Source organism: Eptatretus burgeri, chromosome 13 (genome assembly GCF_056783735.1).
Source record: "Eptatretus burgeri isolate ZD-2024b chromosome 13, Ebu_testis_v1, whole genome shotgun sequence".
Taxonomy (NCBI): Eukaryota; Metazoa; Chordata; class Myxini; order Myxiniformes; family Myxinidae; genus Eptatretus; species Eptatretus burgeri.
In genome coordinates, this window is record NC_140973.1 from 29,789,444 (window position 1) to 29,817,278 (window position 27,835).

At 43.4% G+C, this 27,835-nt stretch overlaps 1 protein-coding gene and 1 long non-coding RNA gene across 10 annotated transcripts in view; one reads left to right on the forward strand and one right to left on the reverse strand.

The window, feature by feature from the left end:
• LOC147014156 (formin-1-like) overlaps positions 1-27,835 on the forward strand; it is an 87,343-nt gene that overhangs the window by 17,349 nt on the left and 42,159 nt on the right. For all 8 annotated transcript variants that reach the window (XR_015050664.1, XM_085851866.1, XM_085851867.1 and 5 more), the window contains 2 exons: positions 11,035-12,427; positions 13,750-13,885. Coding sequence is in view for 7 of the 8 variants with exons in the window: in XM_085851866.1 (XP_085707992.1) it covers positions 11,120-12,427; positions 13,750-13,885 (1,444 nt within the window). In the remaining variant the exon portion in view is untranslated. The remainder of the gene's footprint in view (positions 1-11,034; positions 12,428-13,749; positions 13,886-27,835) is intronic.
• Positions 720-27,777, reverse strand: LOC147014157 (uncharacterized). 2 transcript variants are annotated; one of them, XR_015050666.1, is made up of 3 exons: positions 27,309-27,777; positions 7,236-7,357; positions 720-1,855 (listed from the first exon to the last, which is right to left on the reverse strand). It is a non-coding gene; the product is annotated as an uncharacterized LOC147014157 (long non-coding RNA). The 2 variants fall into 2 exon arrangements; XR_015050665.1 differs by lacking the exon at positions 720-1,855 and having other exon boundaries at positions 7,019-7,357; positions 27,309-27,434; positions 27,537-27,777.

Below are 27,835 nucleotides of genomic sequence, written 5' to 3' on the forward strand. Positions count from 1 at the left end.
GCCTATAATTGTGGCCAGCATGGCTGCAAGAAGAGACCTCAGTGACTTTGAAAGAGGGGGATTGTTGGGGTGTGTTTGGCAGGAGCTTCAGTGGCTCAGACAGCTCAACTTGCTGATGCTTCATGAGCAGCGGTGTCTATGGTAATGTCAGCATGGGGCTCTGGAGGAAAGACAGCAATAGGGTGCGGAAGCGCATACTCCAGGATCGTGATATTCGTCCGTCAATTTGAACTACAAGGCAAAGCAGGCGAGCACCTACAGATCAATTGAATAAATTTCAACCTGGGGCATGAGCAACCAGTTTCATTAAAAATGGTCCACTGAGAACTCCACAGAGTGGGATACCATAGTCTGGTTGCAGTGCACAAACCGCTCATCACACCTGGCAATGCACTTTTGTGAGTCCAGTGGTGCAAAGAGCATAAGCAACGGATCTCCGAGCAGTGGAGAGATGTGATATGGTCAGATGAATCATCCTTCACCATGTTCTCGACAAACAGAAGTATGCACGTGTGGCACCAACGTAAAGACCTCTATGACCCTGAGTGCATGGTTCCAACAGTGAAGGGTTATGGTGGTTCTGTAATGTTGTTGGGTGCATTTTCCTGGCATGAATTTGAGTACTGTCATTTCCTTGGAAGGCAAAGTCATTGCCAAATGCTGCTTAATGGTACTGAGTGATCATCTTCACCCCATGTTGCAGCATTTCTTTCCTGCTGGGAGGGGTGTCTTCCAGGATGACAATGCCCTTATCCACAGAGCACGTGTGGTCGGTCACCCTATGGTTTGATGAGCGTGACACTGATGTTATCCATTTGTCATGGCTATTTCAGTCACCGAATCTGAACCCAATGAAGCATTTATGGGATATTCGGGAAAGATTCCAGAGACCGTGTTTTCCACCTCCATGAAACATGTGTGAATTACCATGTTATTCCTAATTCACTTTCTCATGGAAAAATGGTGCCACATCCCTCCTGCAGAATTCCAGATGCTGGTGGACTCTCTGCCATGGCACATACAGGGCGTACTGGCCGCATGTTGTGGCCCAACACCCTATTAAGTGACTTTACATTGGTGTTTCCATTTTTATTTTTTTTTGTCCACAACCTGTACATTCTGGAACAACCATAATCAGACATTCGTACAGATACAGCCGTATCAAACTTGTGTACAGCCAGTCATAAGCAGTGCTAATAATAATATACATGTTGCTTTGATGTGCCAAGCAGATAGATATAATCTACAGAAATGGAGAAAACTATGAAATGATGTTTAATCTCTGTGACCATGGTGCATAATTTGACAGCAACAAACAACTTTCACATTGTAATGGCTGTTATGCAGGCATGGCGGATACAAACGTTCAGGGCTGGAGAAGCACTGTGCGATGCATGTTATGATGTCGAAAGGGTCTACAAGTTAGAAACTGCAATAATTATTGTCTGACTTCTACTTTTGAGTTTTGACACTTATTATTTACCAGAACATTACCCGTAGGATGATTGCGTCACCCCCTCCTCCCCCCCACCCCCCCCCCGCCCCTACAGTGACACACACATACACACGTAAAATGTTACTGAGAGTAAACTTACACATGCAATTCTGACAACTCTTCAGGAAAAAAAAACCTCACTTTCCCCTCTCAACGGAGCGCTTTCATCTTCTCTCCTCTCCCTTTCAAGGCTGGAGTACCCCAAGGCAGTGTTCTAGGCCCCATGTTATTCCGATTCTTCATCAATGATCTCACTGACTCTGGAAAATCCTCTTTATCTCTTTTCTGATGACCACTCTCTGCCGTGATATCTCTCGTCCTTCTGACAGACGGGCAGCAGCCGCTTTCCTCTCCTGAAACCTGAACAAAATCACAGACTGATCAAACACAATTTTGCTTATGTATCCATATTGTCCACCCTTTGCATTCTCCCTTGCCCCTCATCGTTACCTGCATCCCTTGTTTGTCCGTCTCGGTCTACTTTCTCCCTTCCACCTGCTGTTGTTGTTTCCCCTTTCTCCTGCTGTTCCCTTTGTCATGTTGTGTCCTGATTTGTTCTGCCATCACTCTTTCACGAGCCTAGACCATGTAAAATAAAACAGAATAATCGATGCCCCGACATTTGTGACCCTGACATTCGCGACGTTTTTCAGGGATATACTGTATCCCCCGCGAATAACGGGATCCGACAGTATTTGATTGTGTGTCCTCTACGTGCCAATAAATCTCGCAAAGGGTTTTTGCTTTTGAGCACTATTCCGATAAATTGAAACCGCTTGTGGTAATGGGGAACTCCTTCCATATTCTGTAATACATTTGTGCTATAAATTTACATTTTAATTATTGCATAGCATGTAAGTTTGAATTTAAACTTTGCAGGAACTTTGTCGATTTTATGCTTGGCAGACATCTCGGGGTTTTCTTGTTCATTGGTAACACTGTGTTTGTTAAGTGTCAGGAAGGTTTCTGGCGGTCGCTAGGAAACTGTGTGTATTGGTGGGGTCTGGGGGGGGGGCTGGATGTTTTATTTCTACTTTCTTTTGTTTTGTAAATGAAGCACCATGGTTCTTGGGAATGCGTTGCTCAATCGTTTCAAAGTTAGCCGATTGTTCGCGTTATGTTTTCCTCCAGGACTGCCCCTCACCCATTGTAGTCAGTGTGACCACTCCTTGGCTTTTTTTCACAACATCTTGGCTATTCGTTGTTCACCTTTGCGTCTTGGTTTTCTATAGGTTTTCTATTATCATCGCTTTTCCGAAACCTTGTGAATTCTTGGCTTTTTTAATTGGCTCACGTTGGCATTTATGAAAATGAGGAGTGGTCACACTGATTGTAGTGTCGAGTTTTCACATGTTGAACAATCTTTGAAAGAAAGAGACAATCGTTATCAAAGCTTCTCGCTGAAATATTCTCATGATTTCTTTGGGCATCGGGCATTCCAGCAAACAATGGGTTGATATATGGTCATTTGGTGCGAGCAATGGGATAACAATTTCTCTGCCTTCATGTGCATTAAATATTTACATCAGCGAGCCAGCACTGCACGTGGCATTTATTTATTTCTAAGGAAAACAAAAATGCATTCAAATGTTTGTTGTTCTGGATGCAATTTTGAGGCTCATGGAAGAGCTGGAACACAGGATGGAATGCCGTGGAAAGGAGGGAAACACACCAACAACGGGGTAGAGGGACATAACGGACGCACACTTGGGCGAAGAATGAGGGTAAGGAGAGGGGTGGGAGGGCATGGTGTTAACAAGATGGATACAAGCTCAATCGCAGCAACAAGAGGGAAGGAAAACTAGGGATGGATCGAAAAAGAAAAAAAAGAGCAAGATTATGGGAGACGGGAGAAAAAAAACAATAAGTTAAAAAGGAAGGTGGAGGGCTTGGACACTTTAACAAGGATAAGAAGATTATACATATCGAGTGTAACTGATTAAATTCAATTTTTGGAATATGTCTTCATCATGAAACTTTAGCCTTCATCTATAAATGGCATGGAATTGAATGAGGTGGAATACTTCCTCAGTGGATAGTGAGATAGATTCCTGAAATGGACATCCTTGGAGATGGCTATGATGTACGTTCCTAGAGAGGGCCGTGATGGACGTTCCTAGGGATGGACGTTCCTTGGGATGGATGTTCCTCGGGATGGCCGTGATGGACGTTCCTAGGGATGGACGTTCCTAGGGATGGATGTTCCTCGGGACGGTCGTGATGGACGTTCCTAGGGATGGCCATGATGGACGTTCAGTTATTGGAATATAAGTCTTCATCATGAAACTTTAGCATTCATCTATAAATGGCATGGAATTGAATGAGGTGGAATACTTCCTCAGTGGATAGTGAGATAGATTCCTGAAATGGACATCCTTGGAGATGGCTATGATGTACGTTCCTAAAGAGGGCTGTGATGGATGTTCCTAGAGAGGGTTGTGATGGACGTTCCTTGGGATGGATGTTCCTTGGGATGGCCGTGATGGACGTTCCTAGGGATGGACGTTCCTAGGGATGGATGTTCCTCGTGATGGACGTTCCTAGGGATGGCCATGATGGATGTTCAGTTTTTGGAATATAAGTCTTCATCATGAAAGTTTAGCCTTCATCTATAAATGGCATGGAATTGAATGAGGTGGAATACTTCCTCGGTGGATAGTGAGATAGATTCCTGAAATGGACATCCTTGGAGATTGCTATGATGGACGTTCCTAGCGATGGTCGTGATGGACATTCCTAGGGATGGCGGTGATTGATGTTCCAACAGATGTCCGTGATGGACGTTCCTCGAGATGTCCGTGATGGACGTTCCTCGAGATGTCCGTGATGGACGTTCCTCGATGTCCGTGATGGACGTTCCTCGAGATGTCCGTGATGGACGTTCCTCGAGATGTCCGTGATGGACGTTCCTCGAGATGTCCGTGATGGACGTTCCTCGAGATGTCCGTGATGGACGTTCCTCGAGATGTCCGTGATGGACGTTCCTCGAGATGTCCGTGATGGACGTTCCTCGAGATGTCTGTGATGGACGTTTTTGTAGATGGCTATGATGGACATTCTTAGAGAAGCCTATGATGTCCGACATTCTTAGTGCTGTTGAAGATTGCCATACGGTACATGTTCATGCTGTCTGCTGTACCTTCTTTTTATGATGAAATCATTAAGTTGGTGATATGCACCTTGGTGATGCTGCTTATAAATAATAAACACATTGTGTTCTGTCAAAATCAAACTGCATTTCAGGATTTGTGCCGAAAGTAAATTTCCAAATGAAAAGAATTCCGATCTTGAGCTGATTGAAGCAAATGAAATGTTTTCACAGCATGTTCTGACTCGTTTGTTTTTATTTGGTCATGTGACATTTTGACCTGTAAGGTGTTTTCATTTGTCACCACTCCAATGAACATGTTGTTGCTTCAGTCGGTTTTGTGGTTTGAGCAGTCCTTTGAAGTATTGTACGGTCTGCTTAAAAAGAGCGTTCTTTGGGATATTGTTTGCCAGAATTCTCTTAATAGAATTTTTTTTTTGATTTTTGAATAATTCACCGAATGGTTCTGAGACCTGGGTCTCTTTAAACAGCACGAGTGGCTTCCAACTTTCATTTGAAATATTCAAGAAGTATCATTAAAAATAAAAATAAAAATCTACTCTTTGGACAATTGCAAAATCTTTGACGTATAAGCTTACTCAAATGATTTTCTGAATAGGTTCCTGAATAATGATTTTGAAAAACGTATTAATCACGAAGCGAGCAACGACTTTACACATAAATGCTTGTTGTTCAAACCTGGGAGGCAGAAGTATTAGTAAACGGAAATATGGTTTTCTGTTCAGATTTATAAAACGGCCTTACGGTCGGCCATCTCGCGGTTCAAACGTCATTTTCCATACATATTTGTCTTGCGTTTCATCACATGTGATTAATATGCGAATTAAAATTTCTCAACTCTCCCTGTGTAATAAAAGTTTTTAAATAACATGGTTTGGTCCAAAGTACAACTCGTTTGTGATTCTGCGATAAGATTGTTTATTGTTGTTCTTTAGATTGCTCGCACATTGAAGTAACGTTTCAGATGAACGTCTATACCAACCATTTTGCCAGATTTACGTTTTATAATGACAATTTCGACTTTACCGGTATTGATTTATTTTATTTATTTATGTATTTATTTTTTTTATTTATTGTTGCATGGAAACATTCTAGTGTAAGCGTATCAGGAACATGCAATCCAACATCGAAATCTTTAAAACGAAACGTCAGCGTTCATTTGTGATGGCATTTTCGAGAAAAGCTGATGGCTTCTTCATCATTTTCTTTTCTGGAAACGTTTTGGTTTGTAGTTTTTACAGCCATCATGATGTTTAATGAAGGAACTTCAAAACCTTTCTTGGTTTTTATTGACATTTCTGATAAATAATTTGATGTTATGAATTGGTACCTATTTGTTCAGGACTGACCGATTGCCTTCTTGTCCTGTGATCCTGGGGTCAAATTCCATCTAATGTGTTTCTTTTATCGTCTCCTAATGTGCTTATCCAATACACGATGTACGTGCAATTTCTTCCACGAGCCTTAGATAGTATTGTGTTCAAGAAGTGATGTTTTGAACTATGTATTATTTATAGGAAGGTTGTGTGATGCATTTTACAAAATGTATTGCTGTGTGGTATCGCACTATAAGCTAGGAAGACACTCGGGAGAGCGAATACCTCTGGCAGGCTGAGTGCTTTACCTTCTGTATCCTACTGATAGGCCGCATCTGGATCCGTACCTTCACGAACATATCATCCGCTTGTTCTTGTCACCGACCCAAATCGTTGACCAAGTTTTGTCATGACTTTTTGAAAACTTTTTGAAGCGTCCACGAACCGTCCACATCCACTGCATATCCGTCCACAACTTTGTGAGATATTGTGCTTTATATCATTTGTGGCCCTATCTCTCAATGGTGAAGAATCACTTTAAAAAACTAAAATTCAGATCTGGATCTTCACCAAAATCTAATGAATTCATCTTTGTCAAACACCCAACCTGTCCACCAAGTCTTGTCCGAATCTGTCCGTAACTTTTTTAGTTATCCCGCTCACAGACAGATAGACAAACAAACAGAGAGAAGGTAGAAAATATAACCTCCGTCCATCTTCGTTGGCAGAGGTAATGACATGGAGTGGTGCTTAAATTGCCAAGCCATGCGTGGTTGATTTATCTTGAGTCGATATAATCATACCGAGCACCTGAGCAGAGTGTGATTGTGATTGACAATCACCGCTCTCGCTCTGGAGTTGCAGCACCATGAACGGAAGTATTATTGAAACTACTGTACAATCGGACTTTAGAACACTGTACTTGTGACGTTGCAAATTGAAAAAAAAAAACATTTCATCTGATTTCCCCCAGAGCTGGGGGTCGCACTTCCTTCTACCTGTGGGGATGTAGACTCTCACAGGATTATCAGCAGTCCTCGACCCATTCTCACGAAAAGAACCAAATGATTCATGTCTCGATAAACAATTTAAGGGATTTATTATGGGAAATACACCCAAAATCACCGTTCCCTTTTAATTTGAACATACGCACCCCTTCATTGCCATGGTGCCGATGACACCCCCCACACATAGTGGGGAGCTTCTGATTGGCAGCCATGAAGAAGTGATTAAATTTGACTCTTCGGATTAATTTTGCTGCCTCTGTAGGATGGTCTGCAGCACTAAGTGTGGATCTCCATGCACTAAAGCTCACCCAAGGGAGGCAGGCATCGTCATCGAGACGTCCGAGCGGATCTCATCCGTGCCGCCCTGCAGGGGGTGGCATTGAGTTGAAGCACCTGGCGCGTTGTGTTGTGTATAATCACAACTCTCACCCTGGCGGGGAAAAGACAACAAAGTCGTCATGGGGAAACAGTCGTATGCAATAAGCGATGAACAGGAAAAGAGGAGAGTTGAGGGGAGGAAATGCAGTACTCTCCAAGTATGAAGGTTCAGTTAGGTTAAGTAGCGTTAAAAGGGATTAAAAAAATAAAACGTTGTGGGTATTCTTGGCAATCCAATCCCTTGACAATTGGGTTATGCAATCAATCCAGTTGTTAGGATAATGCTGATGAAAATTATGTTGAGCTTTGCTCACTATTACAGTTTATTTTCATTGGTAGGCCTTCAGATGGCTTGAGGAGCCCAATCTTAGATTTACAAAGACGTCATATTCCACAGGAGTGGGCAAGAGCTTTGGACGTGTGGTGCACTGAAGCATTCTTTCACCAAGCAGTGTTTTCCAGCCTCACTTACCATTGACTTCTCCGGTCTGGGTTCCATTCCTGACCCCATTATAAACCGTGTGATTTCTGCCTCGCAGAGGCCGGGTGTCATGCCACAAAGTACACCGTCCCTTGGACGAACATTATGCTGGAGACTCGTCTCCTGACAATTAGCTGTTGCACTTAAAATAATCCACAATGTTTTTCCCAAAGAGTGGGTGAGTCATCACCGGCACCCTGAACAAATTCCAATTTCCTGTCCTGACTAACACGTTAAGGGAAAGGGCAAACCTCTCCATAAATCCTTGCCATAAAGATACTTTGGCAGCACTGACCCTGCTTTTGGGCAGAGCACCAGAAACAAGAAATATATATATATATATATATATATATATATATATATATATATATATATATATATATATATATATATATATATATATATATATATGAAATTGATCAATTGCTTCTATCTTAACCCTTTGAATCCCGAGTTCCTTGAACTTTCGGTTCTCCCACCCTGGGCTCCCTGGAGAAAAATTGGGCCACCGTGTGTGTTTGAATAGCGGCCGGTAAAACAGTCGCTCAGGTATCTGGAAGTTTGAATAGCAGCCGGTAAAACGGTCGCTCGGGTATCTGGAGGTTTGAATAGCTGCCGGTAAAACGGTCGCTTGGGTATTTGGAGCTTTGAATAGCGGCCGGTAAAACAGTCGCTCGGGTAAATGGAGGTTTGAATAGCGGATGGTAAAACGGTCGCTCGGGTATCTGGAGGTTTGAATAGTGGCTGGTAAAACGGTCGCTTGGGTAAATGGAGGTTTGAATAGCGGCCGGTAAAATGGTCGCTCGGGTATCTGGAGGTTTGAATAGTGGCTGGTAAAACGGTCGCTTGGGTAAATGGAGGTTTGAATAGCGGCCAGTAAAACGGTCGCTCGGGTATCTGGAGGTTTGAATAGCAGCCGGTAAAACAGTCGCTCGGGTATCTGGAGGTTTGAATAGCGGCCGGTAAAACGGTTGCTCGGGTATCTGGAGGTTTGAATAGTGGCCGGTAAAATGGTCGCTCGGGTATCTGGAGGTTTGAATAGTGGCTGGTAAAACGGTCGCTTGGGTAAATGGAGGTTTGAATAGCGGCCAGTAAAACGGTCGCTAGGGTATCTGGAGGTTTGAATAGTGGCTGGTAAAACGGTCGCTTGGGTAAATGGAGGTTTGAATAGCGGCCGGTAAAATGGTCGCTCGGGTATCTGGAGGTTTGAATAGTGGCTGGTAAAACGGTCGCTTGGGTAAATGGAGGTTTGAATAGCGGCCAGTAAAACGGTCACTAGGGTATCTGGAGATTTGAATAGCAGCCGGTAAAACAGTCGCTCGGGTATCTGGAGGTTTGAATAGCGGCCGGTAAAACGGTTGCTCGGGTAAATGGAGGTTTGAATAGCGGCCAGTAAAACGGTCGCTAGGGTATCTGGAGGTTTGAATAGTGGCTGGTAAAACGGTCGCTCGGGTATCTGGAGGTTTGAATAGTGGCTGGTAAAACGGTCGCTTGGGTAAATGGAGGTTTGAATAGCGGCCAGTAAAACGGTCACTAGGGTATCTGGAGATTTGAATAGCAGCCGGTAAAACAGTCGCTCGGGTATCTGGAGGTTTGAATAGTGGCTGGTAAAACGGTCGCTTGGGTAAATGGAGGTTTGAATAGCGGCCAGTAAAACGGTCGCTAGGGTATCTGGAGGTTTGAATAGTGGCTGGTAAAACGGTCGCTCGGGTATCTGGTGGTTTGAATAGCGGCCGGTAAAACGGTCGCTCGGGTATCTGGTGGTTTGAATAGCGGCCGGTAAAACGGTCGCTCGGGTATCTGGAGCTTTGAATAGCGGCCAGTAAAACAGTCGCTCGGGTATTTGGAGGTTTGAATAGCGGCCGGTAAAACGGCTGCTCGGGTATCTGGAGGTTTGAATAGCTGCCGGTAAAATGGTCGCTCGGGTATCTGGAGGTTTGAATAACGGCCAGTAAAACGGTCGCTCGGGTAAATGGAGGTTTGAAAGTAGCCGGTAAAATGGCTGCAAGGGTTCAAAGGATTCACTCTTTTCTTCTCTCTCAAGGTAGTTCTTTCACGATCCTTCTTGTTTTACAAAAATGTTCAGGCTGCATCTTGTATCTCTAACTTACATTGTTTTATATATTTATGTGAGATCCGCTCGCAATTGCCTCCTTTCTAATTAAAAAAGCCTGGTTTCTCTCGGCTGCTCATCGCTTTGCCTTTCTAATCCTCCTCAAAAAATGGAGACCAAAACTGCACACAATAATCAAGGTGAGGCTTCAGTTGTTTAACGTTGACGCCACTGACTTCCTTCAATCTCTAAGGTATCGCCCTGTGAATGTAACCTAAAATCCTATTAGCTATCCTATTAACTAACTGCTACCTGGAACTGTACTGACTGCTAAAGCCCACAGCAACATCCGCAATGATTTACAGATCCTTCTGCTGTGTTGTATCCTCCGAAACTGCCCCTCCCATGATGTAGTCTCTGTTCTTTATTATTCATGCCCGTGGCCATACCTTGCATTTTCTATTATGGAACTGCATTTAGCAATTCTTTGCCGATCATATGAGAACAGCTCGGCTTTCCTTCGTATGATCACGCGGCTCTTTGCTATCTACCTTACCTCCAACCTTGGTGTCATTTACAAATTTTGAAAATCTACTCATAACCCTGCTGTGCAGTCATTCATATACATTGTAAACAATAATGGTCCAAGTATGACGGTACCCCCATGACTTATTAGAACTTCTTTGAGGTGCTCCAAAACTTGTAACTTTCTCAGTCTGACATTCTCCCACTGACGATAACTCTAAATCGTCTCTTTTATTATTTTTTTTATTGGAGAAATTTAAACTAATGGAAGAGCGAATTATGATGGACAGAGGGCCACAGGTTCACAGACTGACAGAGAATCGGAAGATCATGAAGACAAAATATCGTACATGAGTGGCAGAATGGACACACATAATGTATTAGAAAGAAGATGTTACATCATATGTATAATAACATTGAAACAAGTTCTGCAGTGAAGGGATAAAGCATAAAATGTTCAATAAAATGATAATGAAATCATTAGGAAAACATTTTGTGTTTTGTTGTTTTGTTTTTTTTCCCGGTACCTGGAATTTAAAGATCACCCTTCTTGGACTTGCATACCATTTAAACTTCGTTGGTGTCCCTGCCTTAAAAGTAAATAGTATTTGTCGATTTTTTTTTTCCCCAAGTGAACGCAATCTGATTGTGTTCCATGTCATCTTTTCAGTGTGAATCGATGATCTGAATGCTCCTGGGCCTGGATGAAGATGCTACATCATTAATGACTCTCAAAGAATCCTGGAAACGCAAGCATGAAGGGAACTGATGAAGAATCTGAGGCTCCGGGACAAGCTACGGGGAGAAGCTTAGCTTCATGGACGAGGTCTCTGCTACGGTCGTTTGAAATCGATCTGGAACCAGAGACCGTGGATTATTTTGGACGACTAGAGAGAGTCGATGAGGGAAAGGATCAGCCAGTGCAGCGCCACGATGGGAAAAGAGGACTCCTGGCTGATTTGAATACGAGTCTATCAGCTGATCAGGTTAATTGTGAACAAAAAGCGATACAATATGGGAATGAAAATGCGTACAAGAAAGAAAAAGAAGAGTATTGTACTAATAAATTAATAATTTTTGGAGGTGGCGGGAAAACAGAAGTAGTATTTGAGCAAGAAAAATATAAAACTGGTGTTTGTTTCGGATGTGACATTGTTGATGCAAATGACTCTTACTCAAAAGCGGAAGTTGCAAGACAAATTGAAATGGACAATGTGGATTCGGGCACAGAGAGCCAACTCCATACTCCACTCGAGAACAGGCCAGTAAGTGATGGTGACTCTTCTCCATCTCCCGACTTCACTTATTGCACAACCATACTTCCTGCCCATCCCTATGAACCCCCAATGACGATGCAGTACATTGATGCCGAGGAACCGATCGAATATGAAGATGCAGAGAGTGAAGGCAAGCCAAACGTGTTGGAGAATGTTGAGCATGTGATCAAGAACTCCACAAGGACCACGGTCATTGCCCAATCTACTTCCAACCTGAAAAAATGTCATCTAGCTCAGTGGATCAATGAGGACACCTCTGGAAAAATTGTAACTGACTTGGAAACCTGTGATGGAAGGAGCATGAATGAGGCTTCGGCCGTATTGCTTTCACCAAAGCAAAAAGAAACCATTTTGATGCGTCGATGCTCCATTTTAGATGATTGTAATGCAAGCTTCAAGAAACCTGACAACCTTGAAGAGCCGCTACATATTTGTGATACCGAGACCGGCCATGATCTTTCAGTTTTAAAAGCCGGTGATGGAGTAAGCAACATGTTAGATTTCCCTCCTGTGAAGAGAACTAGTGGTGGAATGTCGGATATTTCCGGGACAACTGCGAAAAATACCACTAATCGCCCGGTTTCGAATCAACCTCTGAAAAATACTACCAGGAATCAAAACATTTCGAGTTCCGGATTATTTTCCCCGCTGTTCAGATCACAACCAAACGTGCAATTCCCCGAGTTTCATGTCGAGGAGCAAGCCGTTGCGACTACATCTCCACCAACAGCTGCACCACACATGACGTGTCCATCAAATGAAATATTGACCTTAAACAGCAGAGATGTGAGTTTGTTTTGCTTTCATTGTGGTGTATTTAAACTTTTCAAGGGTGAAAACCCTGAGTTGATACTTTCTTACCTGGAGAGTTCATAGAACACCTTACCCTGCACGTGTTCAAAATATTACATTCAATCGAAAGCAAGATGTTCCTCGACCATAAACTGACGTTTGTAGACAGACAGACAACGTGAAAGTGAACCAATTGCTTAACCCTCGTTTTTCACTCCACGTGTGCAGGGGTAATTATTTCCACCAAGTCGTAATTCAAGAAAACTTGTTGCTGTTTCCACCGACACGGCAACTCGCTGATCTCTTTTGCTCCTTTGAATTGGTTGATTCCGAGTATTATTATCAAAGCATTTTATATCATTGAGTACACTTGATATTTTGTGATTTCTTGACATAAGCATATCGTTTTGAAGTAGTTCTTTAAATCATTTAAGTGTTATTTATACAGTGTGTGCAAGAAAGTTTTATTATTTTTTTTTCTTGCTAAAAATATTAAAACTATTAACTCTCGCTTCGTTTCTGCGAACATTTTAACGTATAGCTTGGGCTCAAAGAAGAGTGAGGTGTTACCATCAAAGGTGATGCACTGAGAGTTGATACTAATTGGCGGTGCCTTCCTTTCCGAATAGGATAACCGTTGTACAGGGAGAGATCGGTTAAGTGGCTGTGCTCTTGACCCCAAAGCAAGGTGTCTGTGCTCAATTCTGTCGCAAGTCGTTTGCTGGAAGATCAGTCTTGGGTCGGGAAAGGTACAGAGGGTGCAGCGCTTAAGATTGATCTGACCACTTTCCTGCTGTGGATATGCAGGAGGTCCACTAAAAATGAATGTCCTGATAATCCCAAGTAAGCAAGTGAAGTGAGGTTGTTTATCTTTTGCATTTCTGCTTTTTTGAGCATCAACAATAAAAAAAATATGACAGTTGATTTTTAAAAATGAGTAAAAAGGCACAAGATGTTTCTGGAATCAAGACCTGTTTGTGAATCTCCTTTGTTCACCTGGTGAATTAAGGACATTCTGTACCATTTAGTGTTCGAAAACGTCACGTGAACAAGATACCATTGCTAACAATACAATGGAATACCGTACTTTAAAAAAAAATCATAATTGTATTCTTCAAAAGAAGCAGTTATTAAATGTTTACAAAAAAAAAAAATTGATGATGAATTAATTTTTTTTTTTAATTATTTTTAGATGGATTTGCATTTCTGAAGAAACCAAAAAACATTTTTCAGCATGTACATGTCTTACGATGGGCTAATGATGGCACATTACTGGAGGTGATTGTTGAGCTTTAAGCGTTCCTTTTTTGCCTCAGGAGGTTGGATGGAATGCCATTTCGCATGGAAATGCCGTTGGAGAGGGATCCTCTCATCGTCGTCTTTCCACAGCTTGGCCACCTCCCCAATCGGTGAAGGAAGAGGAAAAAGCTGGCCTTCGTTACACGGAAGCAGGTGAGGCACGGTGACTAGCACGGCATAATGGCGAATCGGATGTTGGAGTTTTACTTCTGCTTGTGTTATTTAAGTATCGAGAGATAATTCAAAAAAAAAAAATCCTTTCTGTTGCTCTTTAGTTCCTTTCCAAACTGTTGCGATGATGTCATTGTAAGGTTCAGGCTACTTTTCACAAAATAGTTTCTTCAAAGGACACCTAAGGTAATTGGAGGGGTCCACGTCTGGCGAATAAAGGCGATTCTGTAACAATTCAAAGCCACATTACTTCCAAGTGGTGCTTGCACCATGTGATTTGTGCAATGTCGCATTACCTTGAACTTGGGCAACTTCCTGTGGTGCTTTTATCCGTCGGTGATTGTCGGTCCTGGGTCTAAATGGTCCTCGATCCCGATGACGCTTTGCTTCCGAAATAAATATATTCAGTAATCATGAGTTTGCATTGGGTGGGGTGTTGCACATTGTCTGTGAATAATTTGCGGTTTCGTTGCCAGATCAATCTGACTGACCTACATTTCATCCTGGGAGAGCAAATCATCAGCTTTAGCTTTAGTCGAACTCTTAACACATTTTATTTTCACACGAACACGTTTTGTTCTCGCATGAACGTTATGATGACGTGTTTGGTTGAGCATTTTTGTTGCGCAAATGTTTGGTCAGAATATCAATCCTGCCAATCACAAGCCGCAGTCTTTGCTACGATTCCAGTTGTTATTATTCACCAGTCGGGATAGACTATGGTTTGGGTTTGCTTCACATGGTGTTGAGAAATCTTCCCGATATTCGATTATCTTCTGAGCACCCTCGGTTTATATTACTCTCTTAACTGTGTTTTACGGTAAGTGTTAAAATCCCAATATTGTCACCACCGGCCCTCGATGAGGATTTCGTTTGGAGTGAGGAACTTCAGTTCGAAAATTTCACTCAAACTGATGAAGCAGATTTGTTTGAAAAAACTCTTCAACTTGTAATCACTGTTATGGGGTCACATGTGCCCCAGGTGTAAAAATATCTGAAGACTATTTTGTCCTGTTGCATCCTCATCCATTCGATGTACTATTACTAGCTCTTCCATGAGCCTCGACGGTGCGTGTGCGCGCGTGCGCGTGTGCGCGCGCGCATCTCCAAAACTATAAAACTGAGCAGCCTGAAACTTTGCTTGAAAACTAAGAAAACTCCAAGGAAGTGCATGACTGAAAATTGGGTGTTTGGCTTAATTAAAACACCCCTTTTGAAAATAATTAACGGCCTAACTTAATTATATCCTTTAATAGGTGATCCTCGCCTATTTTGCTCCATATGAGGTCTTAAGGCGTTTCCTGGATAACCTCGCTGGGGTGTGAAGCCGCCATGTTTTTTGGCCTGCTCAACCACGCCTTGACTTGGAACAGGCTGCAACGATTTCTTAACGATAATCTTTTCTTTTTTTTCGCTTTCCTCACTCGTAGTATCGAATTCCTGTACATCATAGCCACGAATCGCTGGGTATATTGCATTACTTATGAAATGCCTGGAGACGCTAATATTCATGGCTTTATTTTATTTTCCATGCATGTGATAACCTCGAGGATCTCTTGAACGAAACAGAATTACAAAATTTTAAGCTCCAGATTTGAACTCAACAGCAGTTCCAACACGAACTAGAAGGGCACTCGGTAGAGCACATACCTCCACCACGTAATGCCTGATCCACAAGAGCATATCGGGCCCAATAACTTTTTGAAATATCATGCTATACAGTACTATATCGTTTTTGGTCCTATCTCTCAATGGTGAAGAATTACTTAAAAAAAAAAATTTGTATACATTGTCGAGGCTCGTATGAGAGCTTACACACAACCGAAATTGAATCAATTAATCCTTCTGACACACCCAATCTGTCCACTAAGTTTCATCTGAATCCATCCACAACTTTTTGAGATATCGTACTTTATATCATTTTTAGCCCTATCTCTAAATGGTGAAGAATCACTTTTAAAATTCTTGTAGTCGGATCCGCATCTGGATCTTCACCAAAATCTAATCAGTTCGTCCTTGTCACACACTGAACCTGTCCACAAAATTTCATCCAGATCCGTCCACAACTTTTTGAGATATCCTGTACACAGACGGACAAACAGACAGGGGTGAAAACATAACCTCCTTCACCTTCGATGGCGGAGGATAAAAAAGTGTTAATTTGTCCAATTCCGACATTGCTTTGACGTTTCCAGGTGCATAGTTTTATTGACCGCAATTGGTAATCGATATACCTTCTTACTTTAAGCAAGCAAGCAAGTCCCTCCTCCTCCTCCATATATACACAAGAAAATGTGAAATTGCCGAGCATTACACTTAACTTTTTCTACTGTTTGGAGAACTATATGGAGTGAACAAAAGATGTCGGAATGTGCCAAAATTAACCACCTTCATTGAGCTGGTTTCATTAAGTGCAACGGAAATGATTAACCAGCGGTATCGATGCAAAGATGGCCACTCCTGTGTTCTCTGTGGGGAATCTACGGAGTTAGGAAGGCAAAATAAATTGAATTAAAGATCAAATTAAAAGAGAGAACAAACAATTAACATAACAGGAGGACCAGGGTGAGTGAAGCAATGGATTACAGTGAGTAAAGCAACTGAAAAGTTTCCACTCCTTTTTTTTTTTCTGTCAGGAATGCATTTCTCCTTTAATACATCTTAAAAATCATTGGGATTTTGAAGTTCCATTTAAATGATGTTTTTCAGGGACGCGTGCGTGCGTGCGTGCGTGCATGCGCGCACGCGCGTGTTCCCTCCATAACTCCAAAACCATAAACCTAGCAGCCTGAAACTTTGCATGCATACCAAGAAAACTCCAAGGAAGTGTATGAATGAAAACTGGGTGTTTGGGTTAATTAAAATGCCCCTTTTGAAGGAAATTACCGGCCTTATCTCATTATATTCTTTAGCAGGCGCATCCTCAGCCACCTCACTGGCGTCTTGAGGCGCATCCTGGTTCCCTCATTTGGGTCTTAATACATCATTTTGTTCAGCCTGCTCAACGATGCCTTGAGTTGGAACGGGCCACAACAGTTTATTAACGATAGGTTTTTTTTTTGTCGATTAGAAAAAAAAACTTTCTTCTTATATTATCGAATCGCTGGGTACATTGCAATGCTTATAAACGCCCGGAGACGCCAGCGTTTGTAGCTTCATTTCATTTCATTTCCGCGTATGAATAACCAAGAGAATCTCTTAACTTAAGCCGAATTACAAAATGTAAGCTTGAGAATTGAACTTAGCAGCAGTTCCGACTGCTAAAAAAAAAAAGCCTGGGTATTTCCAGGTGCATGGGTTTCCGATTGACATGGGATTTTCATCATAGATGCGACTACTCATGCAGAATTTTTAATGATGATTATGATGTCGTAAGTCACGTGGGGTGGCAGCCATATTGGAAAAACGGGAAAAATTTGGACCTTTGTACATCCTAAACCGCAACATGGAAAAAATTGAAACTTGGCATCTGGCAACAATTCTGCATGGGGAATAAGAGCAATTTGTCTGTGACATCATCAGTGAAGTGGTATCCCCGTGAAAATTTGACATGTAGAATGCTGCATCCCATCAGTATGAAAAATTTTGTAGTTCAACTTGGGAAAGATATGAACACCTAAAAAATTATGACGTCATCCATGATGTGGTTTTGCAGCCATGTTTTCTTTAATTTTTTTTTTTTTAAAGGGAAAAAAATCTTCTCCAGAACTGCTTTCCAGATCAAAGTGAAACTGCACTCAAATGATTGATTTCCCATGCTGAATAAAGTTTGATAACTATGACATCATATGTCACATTGTGTAGCAACCAGCTTGGATTTACCCTAAAACCTTCAAATAATTTATTCTCCAGAACAGCTGGACAGATTGAGGGGAAACTTCACGGACCTGTTTACCATGAGTTGGGGATATTAGGATGATTGAGGATAATTGATGTCACATAGTTTAGCAGCCGTATTGGATTGAAGAAAAATATTAAATAATGTTTTCTCTGGGACTGCTCATCCGATCAAAGCAAAATTTACCAAGTATCATATCAACAATATAGCTACATACAGTGTAGAAATAATGATGTCATAGGTCACGTGGTATGGCAGTTATATTGGATAGAAAAATGAACCTTTATCCGATCAAAACGAAACTTCACACGCATAATCCTCCACCCAATCCTGCGCAGAGTCCAAATTTTCAATGCCATACGTCATGTGGTTTAGCAGCCATGTTAAGTTTGAAAACCTAAAATGAAAAAACCTTTTTTTTCCAAAACCCCTAAACAGATCAATATGAAACATGTTGCGTTACATCGAGCAAGGGTATTGGATCACAACTGCAAAGATTTGCATCGATCGCAACCGCTGTCGCGATAGCGGTTTCCGAAATGTAATTGTTTTATATTTTCCTTGAAACCAATGTGGCTGCCACACCACGTGATTGATATCATTTTTAAGTCCAATTTATGCAGCAAGCACAGTGGATTATAACTGCAAAGTATAGTATTGATAGGTTAAATGGTTTCAGATAAATAATTGTTTCATTATTCCTTTATTACCAACATGGCTGCCACGTCATGTGACTGATGCTACAAATATTGTATTTAACAATGACCTCAACAGTGGTGGACCAATACTGCAAAGTCTCCCATAAAAAGGTTAAGTGGTTTCAGATTTAAAAAAAAATTATTAATATGATTAACTCAGCAAGGGAAATATTTATTGAAAATTTTAATATCGGTCATATGGTCTCGCAGCCATGTTGGACAAAAAAACCTTATCCGATCAACACGAAACTCCAAAGACGTGATCGGCCACCCATTCTGAATTTGATTTGATAAAGAGGACATCGTGGGCCAGGTGTCCGATCGAAGCGGGGCGGCATGGTTTTGTTTTTCACCATAGAAATTTCACGAAATTTTCATCATAGATGCGACTCATGTAGAATGTTTTTAGTACAACTATGATGTCATAGGTCTCGTAGTGTGGCAGCCATTTTGGATTTAAAAAAACCCCAAAAACTTTGGGCCTTTGTATCTCTGAAACCGCTCCATGGGAAAAAAAATGAAACTTTGCACATGTGACGTACAACCCAAGGGAAATGAGTGGTTTTTTTTGATGATGCCATACATGGCTTCTTTGTGACATCTTAATTGCATATGTCAAATGCTTTAATCAGTATGAAAATTTTTGAGGGTCATCTACGAATAGATGGTAATTTGCCAAAAAAAATGATGACATCATCGGCCACGTGGTTCGACAGCCATATTGTTTTTAACATAAAACATTAAAGAATCTTTGTAACAGCTAAACAGATCGAGGCAAAACATTACAGGTATGATCACCTATCCATGAGGAACAAAATGTTCTCCACCTATGATGACATAGGTCACATGGTTTGGCAGCTATCATTTTTTGAAGAATAAACGTTTTAAAATCTTCTTCTCCAGAATGGCTTGACAGATCGAGGGGAAACTTCACTTACATGTTCCCCAAGCCTTGGGGATACTCAGGTGTTCACGAATAATTAATAGGTCACATTGTCTGGCAGCCATATTGGTTTGAACAAAATTCTTTCACAAAATCTTTCTCTTGAACCGCTTCATCAGTCGATGTGAAACGTCACAGTTATGATCTAGAAGACGTGGAATATATTGTTATGGTTGTAGGGGTAGATGGAGGAATTTCATTGGAAAGTTAGGATTTTACAGAGTTGTTTGGTCCGTGGACGTGTAGGAGACATCTCGATGTAAATTAAGTAGGGAAACTGTGAGCTTAAGTGTGACTTGTTACCACATGGTTGGGGGTGGGGGGGGTGCTGTGTTGATTAGATAGGGATAAAGACCAATTCTCCCCAGTATGTAATTGGCTCCTGTGACCTTTCCTATGTTTTTGTATTTACAAGCCAGCCATGAAAGAAGTGCGTTTTTAGAACAACAACATCCACACCATTATATCAAGCCAAACGTGCCGAACAGGCAGAAGCCCTGCCTTTCCAGTTTTCTTGCCAGCAAGCCACGCCCAGAGGTGGATGATTAATGGGTGTGACATCAGAAGGAAGAGGTTTTGGTTTGAAGTGGGTTTTGGTTTGGTTAGTTTGAGTTGGGCTCAAGGGGTTGCTGTGGCTGTGTCCAATAAGCTGACTCCCATTATAATTGTGGTAACACCGGACAACGAGCGTATTATGAGACTAAGGATTCGTCACTCCTTGGGTATCGTCTTCCTGGTCTTTGTATATGTTCTGACTGAGGCAAGTGACCTCACCTTCAAGACTACCATCCTTGTTGTTGCCGATGGATGTCTTGGAACTAACCGAAGGGCAAAGAAGAATTTTCTCTCTCGAGGGACACTGGATACCATTGACCAGAGTTGTCGGACCAGGCTTAATGGCAGAGCTGAGCTGTTCAGTGAGTTGAGGTGTAAAACTGTACGAGTGCGCCTCGTCACTCTCTGCAGATCTGGATAAAATCACAAGCTGGTCCAACACGTGGAACATGTCATTTAATCTTGACAAGTCGCACACTATCACTATGTCTCTCCGAAAGGACGGTCTGGAACCCCCCCTTCCCCCAAATACTTTTTCAACAATCCTCTTGAAGTCCATTCATTCAAGCTTCTGAGTCTCTCTGTCTGCCATGATCTTTCTTGGGAAAGCTACATTTCCAAGCTGGCCTCCAAAGCCAGTCGCTGACTGGGCATCCTCTGTTGTGGAAAGTCCTTCCTTGGCACACCTGAGCTCCTGACCACATACAAAGCTTTCATCTGCAGCCTGACGGAGTACTGCTCTCTCCTTTGGGCTGGTGCTCCCGCCTCTCGCCTTTCTCGGCTTCAAGCTGTGGAAACCAAAGCATTTGGGATCATTGGTATCTACCGCGATGAAGCTGAGTCTTTGGGTCTCTCACTCTGTCACCACGGGCAGGTCGGTGGTCTTTCTGCCTTCTACCATCTCCGCGGATATGTTCCCCCCCCCCCCCATATTTACACAGGGCGCTCAAGGTCCGCTAGCAACCCCCTTCTGGTAAAACTGCCAAAATCAAGAATCAATGCTCACCTTCACTCTTTCTTTCCTCTTTTTTTTTCCTGCCTTTTGAACAAATTCCCATACTTTCTTCAATCCCACTCATCCCTCCAGGTCCTCAAAACAGCTGTTCACCACCATCTCTTATTATCCCCCATCCAAAACCATGGTCTTTTCTACCCCTGCTAATCCACCCCAAACCCACCTCCTTCAAATTCCCTGCTTTCCTTCCAGAAAGTCCCTGCAGTGTCCATCTTGTTTACCTTGTGTACCCTCCCCATCTCTCTCCCTTCCACAGATCTCCTCGTATCTCTGTTTCACACTGCTTTTTCCTTCCCTCTCCCACCCTCTTGTCTCCTGCTCCCCTTATTGTACGTTCTGTGTGTTTGCTCTCATACGAGCCTCGACAGTGTGGACAAAAAATAATAATAATAAAAAATATATTTAATTAAAACAAAATCTGTGGTAGAGGATCACGTGTGGTCAAGTGATTCTCATCATCCTCACATTGGAATTCATGCATTGTGTTCCTCCAAGCCCATCCGTCGGTGTGCTACAGTTAGAGTGTAGTGTTGTGGGCTCTTGGCATAGGAGTCTGAAGTGAAGGCGCGCTGAGCCGGTTACCTTGAGCAGATGTAGCAGGCTGACCCACCAGCTGTTGAGCTGGATGTCAGGGGTGTTGCTGTTCCTATTGCTGACCCTCCAATCAACTGTGGTCTACCTTCGTTTATGGAAACACAGGCTGCACTGAACCGGTTGAAATGGGGGTAAAGCTCCAGGGATTTGTGGCATCCATGCTGAATTTCTCAAGGTTGGTGGAAATGCTGGACTCGTGTCATTGCATGAAATTCTCTGCTCTGTTTGGAACACAGGCATCATCCCAACTGACTGGAAGAGGGGCCATGTTGTCCCTCTCTGGAAAGGGAAGGGTGATCGCCAAGACTGCAACAACTACCGAGGGGTGACGCTGCTCTCAGTGCCGGGCAAGGTCTTTGCTCAGATAATTCTCGATAGGGTTCGCCACCATCTGCTTGAGCACCAGCATCCAGAGCAGTCAGGCTTTACACCAAAGAGGTCAACGATTGACCGTATCCTTGCACTTCGTGTCCTCACCGAACGCAGACGAGAGTTTCGGCAGGGGCTGCTTGCAGCCGATGTTGATCTCTGCAAAGCATTCAATTTAGTCAGGTCAGGTACGGGAGCATGCGCCGGAACAGCGCATCGATGCGTACATTTTCCATCGGCACTCCAGAGGCCTCCGTCTGGCCCATCCCCCAGGCAGATTTCTTGCCCATCCCCATCTTGTTGAGATGCCGATCAACCTGCTGCAACCACGAGGCATGTGGTCGGCCCATTGGCCTCCTCCACTCAAAAGGCTCCCTCACTGAGAGAATCTGGTGAGCAGGATCAGCATCAGGAAAACGAGCCACATATCCATACAGCCGCAGCTGATGCTCACGCCACACCCCATGATCCAATAAATCCATGACTCTCCGGGCCCGACCCAGACATCTATTGACCTTTGGTTCACAATCAGAGACATGAATATAACTGCCAAGGTATGTGAATCTCTCTGTGACCTCAACATCCTCACCACAAACAGGCACAGACAGGACAGCAGCATCGAAGATGCCATTGAAAGCCTGGATCTTAGATTTGACACAGGAAACCCATAATTCCAGTGGCTCTGAATCCTCATTCAGCAGCCCATGGGCCCCCAAAAGGATATCTAAAGTCTCCGCAAAGATAAATTGTATCATCTGCGAAATCAAGGTCTGAGATCTTGACATTCCCAAACGATGCACCACAACTTGATCTCTCCGAAATCCTCCCGAGAATCCAGTCCATACAAGTGCTGAAATGTGTGGGGGCCAGGACACATGCCCCACGAACTACAGTAACAACTGGAAATAAGTCAGAGATGGTATCACCACATCTCACAGCACACTCAGTGCCAAAGTTTATTTCAGACTTCAGATCAATCAGTTTTGTTGGCACCCCATGAATACCAATAATACTCCAGAGGGCATCCAGATTCACTGACCAAATGCTTTGCAGAAAATAGGCTGCAAGCAGCCCCTGCCGAAACTCTTGTTTGCATTCGGTGAGGAACCGAAGAGCAAGGATACGGTCAATCGTTGATCTCTTTGGTGTAAAGCCTGACTGCTCTGGGTGCTGGTGCTCAAGTTGATGGTGGTGAACCCTATCAAGAATTATTCGAGCAAAGACCTTGCCCGGCACTGAGAGCAGAGTCACCCCTCGGTAGTTGTTGCATTCCTGTTGATTATCCTTCCCTTTCCAGAGAGGGACAACAAAGGCCCCTCTTCCAGTCAGTTGGGATGATGCCTGCGTTCCAGGCAGAGCACAGGACTGCTTGCAATGACATGAGCACAGCTTTTCCACCAGCCTTGAGAAGTTTACCTTGGGTGTCACAGATCCCACGAGCTTTACCCCATTTCAATCTGTTCACCGCATCCTGCGTTTCCACAAATGAAGGTGGATCACAGTTGATTCCAGGGTCAGCAATCGGGATAGTAACACCCATGACGTCCAACTCAACAGTTGGTGGATCAGCCTGGTACAATCGCTGAAAGTAACCAGCCTGGCGGGCCTTCACTTCGGACTCCTCTGTCAAGAGCCCACCACCCTCCGCTCTAACTGCAGTACACCGAGGGATGGGCTTGGAGGAACGCAATGCGTGAATTCCCCTGTAAGCAGGAGGAGAATCACTTGACCACAGGTGATGCTCTACCCCCTCACAGATAGTCCTCCATGTCCACCCTCGGCGCACGTGCAGTTTTACACCTTAACTACCTGAACAGCTCAGCTCTGCCAGTAAGCCTGGCCCTGTGACTGGTTAATGGTATCCAGTTTCCCTTGAGAGACAAAATTCTTCTTCGCTCGACATCCACCGCTTCATCAAGGATGGTGGTCTTGAAGGCACTCCCCAACTCTTCAGGATTCCCCAAAGCATCCAGACCCCCAAATCCCCACTCAGCCTGTTCACAAACTACTCAGTTACCCTCTCATCCTTGAGCTTGCCAACATTCAGCCGAGGCTGAGATGGTACCGTTCTCCCGGATTCAGTGAATGACGGGATGCCCTCTGGAGGATTCTCTGTCTTCATGGGGTACCATCAAAACTGATCAATGTGATGTCTGAACTATACTCTGGTACTCTCTCTTTTGAGTGCAACCATCTGGCTGCTGGTTGCATTATTGGCTAGGGACGTGGCTATGCCGCTGATGCATTGTCCCTATTATCAGTACACTGGTAGTCATTTTGCTGACCTCAGAAGGATGACAGGTCGAGTTAACCCCACCTGGTATTAATTCAACATCTGAGCGGGATTTGAACTCGGGACCCCAGGATCCAGAGCCCACCACCCTAAGCATTAAGCCAACAACAGGCATAGGGACCTGAGACGGAGACTTAACACCTGTGGTACCAGGTCTCGTAGGAGACTCCTTGGCTATCACTGGTCAGACTTTGTGTCCAATGAGCGGTTGCTAAGAGTGACTCAAATGAGATTTGTTACCTGCATGGTCCGTGAGCGTCAACTGCGGCTGTATGGACATGTGGCTCATTTTCCTGATGCTGATCCTGCTTACCAGATTCTCTCAGGGAGGGAGTCTCGTGAGTGGAGGAGGCCAATGGGCCGATCACGTGCCTCGTGGTTGTAGCAGGTTCATCAGCATCTCAAGGAGATGGGGATGGGCCAGGCAACTGCTTGGAGGATGGCCAGACGGAGACCTCTAAAGTACCGGCGGAAAGTGGACGCAGCGACGCGCTGCTTCGGCACACGCTCCCATACCTGACCTACCTGACCTGACGACCAGCACTGGGTCAAGATGGTAGTTCCGCACACTGATGCCCGAGAGCGGCCCCTTATACCTTCATATCATTAGAACAACCAGTTCAGACTGGCGCTCGGACAAAGACCTTTGTAATGACATGGGTTTAAGTCCTTCTTGAGAGAATGCCGCATCGTAATTTTGGGAGTGTATAAGGTAACAGAGAGCCGCCTTGATCGTTGAGGCTGATTTTCATCGCGGTAATAAGCACGAATGGCTTCATCGTGGTTTAGCATCGCGATAAGCGCGAGCATCGTCGCCGTATGATTTTATTTTATTTTATATTATTTTATTTTAATTTTTTCCCATCAGGTTAAATTGTGGTTGGAGCCAGTCAAGCTGTCCAACCATGGGTGGAATGGAATGACACACACACACACATGGTACCATCTACTGTCTGTGTGTGTGTTTTTTTTTTAATTGTTTATTTCTCAACCAACAGCTTGGTTTCACAAAATGTACTTGCGAATAACCCGTCCTTACGGATGGGCTAATCCCCCCGGAATAACAGAATGGATAATTCCCCCATTGTTGGGGTATTTTAATATGACTTGTAGTACCACACCCACCAATTGATGCTGTACGATCGCTTCTTCTGCTTTAACATCCACAAACTAATGCCAGCAGACAGGACACCCAGTTTAACGTCCATCCAAGGGACGAGGGACAGCACACACTTTGATTATCACTGGGTTGGCGGTTTATAGCTGGGCCGAGATCCCAGCCCAGGCTAGACAGCTTTGAGGCAATTGTGCATGCCTCTCCTGCCAGCCCTAAAAATGAGCACACAAACACACAGGCACACACTTGATGCCAGAGGTTACTCCGTCCATGTGGTATTGAATCGTAAAGACAAAGTTCCACTTTGTTAAGAGGGGTGGGGAGATTAAATCCTTGCCATATCTATGTACGTAATATATAAATGATCCCCCAAGTGTCGTGTTCCTCAACATCCTGTTGAAATTCTTGATTGTCTGAACTGTACACTTAAACAGTCATGTTTTGTCTACATATATTTGGTTTCAAAATTCATCACAACTGCTGCAGTGCGAGCTGGTCGACTTTGGGAACGAAGACGACGAGGTTAATGCATGATGACAATGTAGTGAAAGTTTCCACCGACTCCGTTGACACTATTTGGTAGTTTGCGGCGGCTCTCATGGGAAAGGTGGGAGATCTGACTCATTTCTAAAGGCAAGGGCAAGGTGGGAGGCAGCCACAGTCTCGTGGATATTCATCAGCGGAGGAAGGAAAGGAGTGGCTCGTTATGTACGCAAGATGCCATGAAGGGCTCTTTGGCCCATAGTTTGGGCATTTTTACTTCATCCTGCCGGAGGACTCGATGTGAAGATTGAAGAGTTGTATCAAGGTTGCAACCTCATCCGAATAAGTACGTTCGTGATGTATGTTCCTGTTTAAAATCCATTTTGGAATACTTTTTGCTTTATTTGACGATCGAGTAAGATTATAATGTTTTTTTTGTTTGTTGTTGTTGTTGTGTTGCATGACCTTGCGTTCCTTCGTTTGGAAATTATTCCGGTTTTAACTGTGGCACGGCCCTCATCCGGCAATACGGCCACACTTGGAAGGTTTTCAATTAGAGAACCAGAGTTTGTTTTCCGTAACGAAAGAGAAAAGTGCATGTACTTCTATGTCGTATATTTGTGTGCATATATATAGCGTACTCGTCTATGTATGTTTGTACGAAAGCAAGTACAACACTTTACTTTCATCATCACCATCCTTAAAATCATCCGTTACTGGCGATGAGACCGGCATATTAGTGACTATTGCGTTCAAGTTGGGCACACTGTGTCGATCTTTGCCATCTTTGTCCACCGGAGCATTTCATCCCAAATTATTCCCACTCGTGATCTCGTGCTTCTTTGTTGATCATTTCTGAGTGTAACAATGGGAATGGCTCATGGCGGTTTTCCAAGACTCGCTCTACCACAAGCCGGGACAACACACCCTACTGCCGGTAACATAGCCACCAAAGAGCTTCACAAATTGCCGAGTTCCATCAGAATTTACTTTTCAAAAATCGATTTTAATTTGCTTGCGAGGTTCTCTCAATCATATATTTTAATTGTTGAAGTGAGACTTTGACAAATAATATTCCCACAATGACTCGATTCTCTATTTCTTTGGCTCTCTGCACAACATCTCAAGCACTTACTCGTATAAAGCTGAAGTTTTGTACATTTTTTGCATCCGATTATATAACACAACAGAACAAATTAAAGTTTTGGTGCTGTCAATGCAAAGGACGTCATCGAAGAGGTGATGTCCCAAAATTACTTTGTGTGGTCTATCGATACCAGGAATGCAAAGCCAAACCAGGAATACAACTGATAAATGATGGCAGAACTCATTTTCACGAGAATGAGTTCTGCCATCATTTGTCAGTTGTACAATGGATTGCTAAGAGTTAAATAAATGACTTGCATTTGACAAATAGTAGATGGAACATACCTGTCAATACTGCACTGGCAAATCTCAGTCATGCCCTTTCACTCCAGATTGATGATCAAAATAACCCACCTGTCTATTTTCATGTTCAGTCACTGGAAGAGGTTCAGTCTCTTGAATGTCTCAGCCTTGGAATCAGCCATGGCCTCTCCTGGGCCGACCATATCGCGATGGAGCCTCAGTCGTTCCAAGTCATTCCTTAAAAAGATCGGAACACCGCATATAAAGCTTTTTATGTGTCGCTCCACTGACTGGATCATCATGTCTCGACTGGATTGTGTGGAAGACAAAGCACTCAACATTATTGCTGTCTCCTGACATAAGGTTGAAGCACAATGCCTGTTGCTCTCACATCACAGACAGGTCGGTGTCCTCTGTATTTTACTTCCTCTGCTATCTGAGCCCTCCGACCCTCCCCAGAGACTCCAGAATGAATGTACTATTCAAGTAACCTCCTCCTGGTTCAACTCCCAAAATCCAAACTTCAGCTATTTTGTTCCTCTTTGCTCCTGTTTGTGGAAGCATCAGACTGAACCTGTTAATCCCCTCTTTCTTTTATAGCTTCAAGTGGGTGGTGCACTACCATCTTGTATCATCCC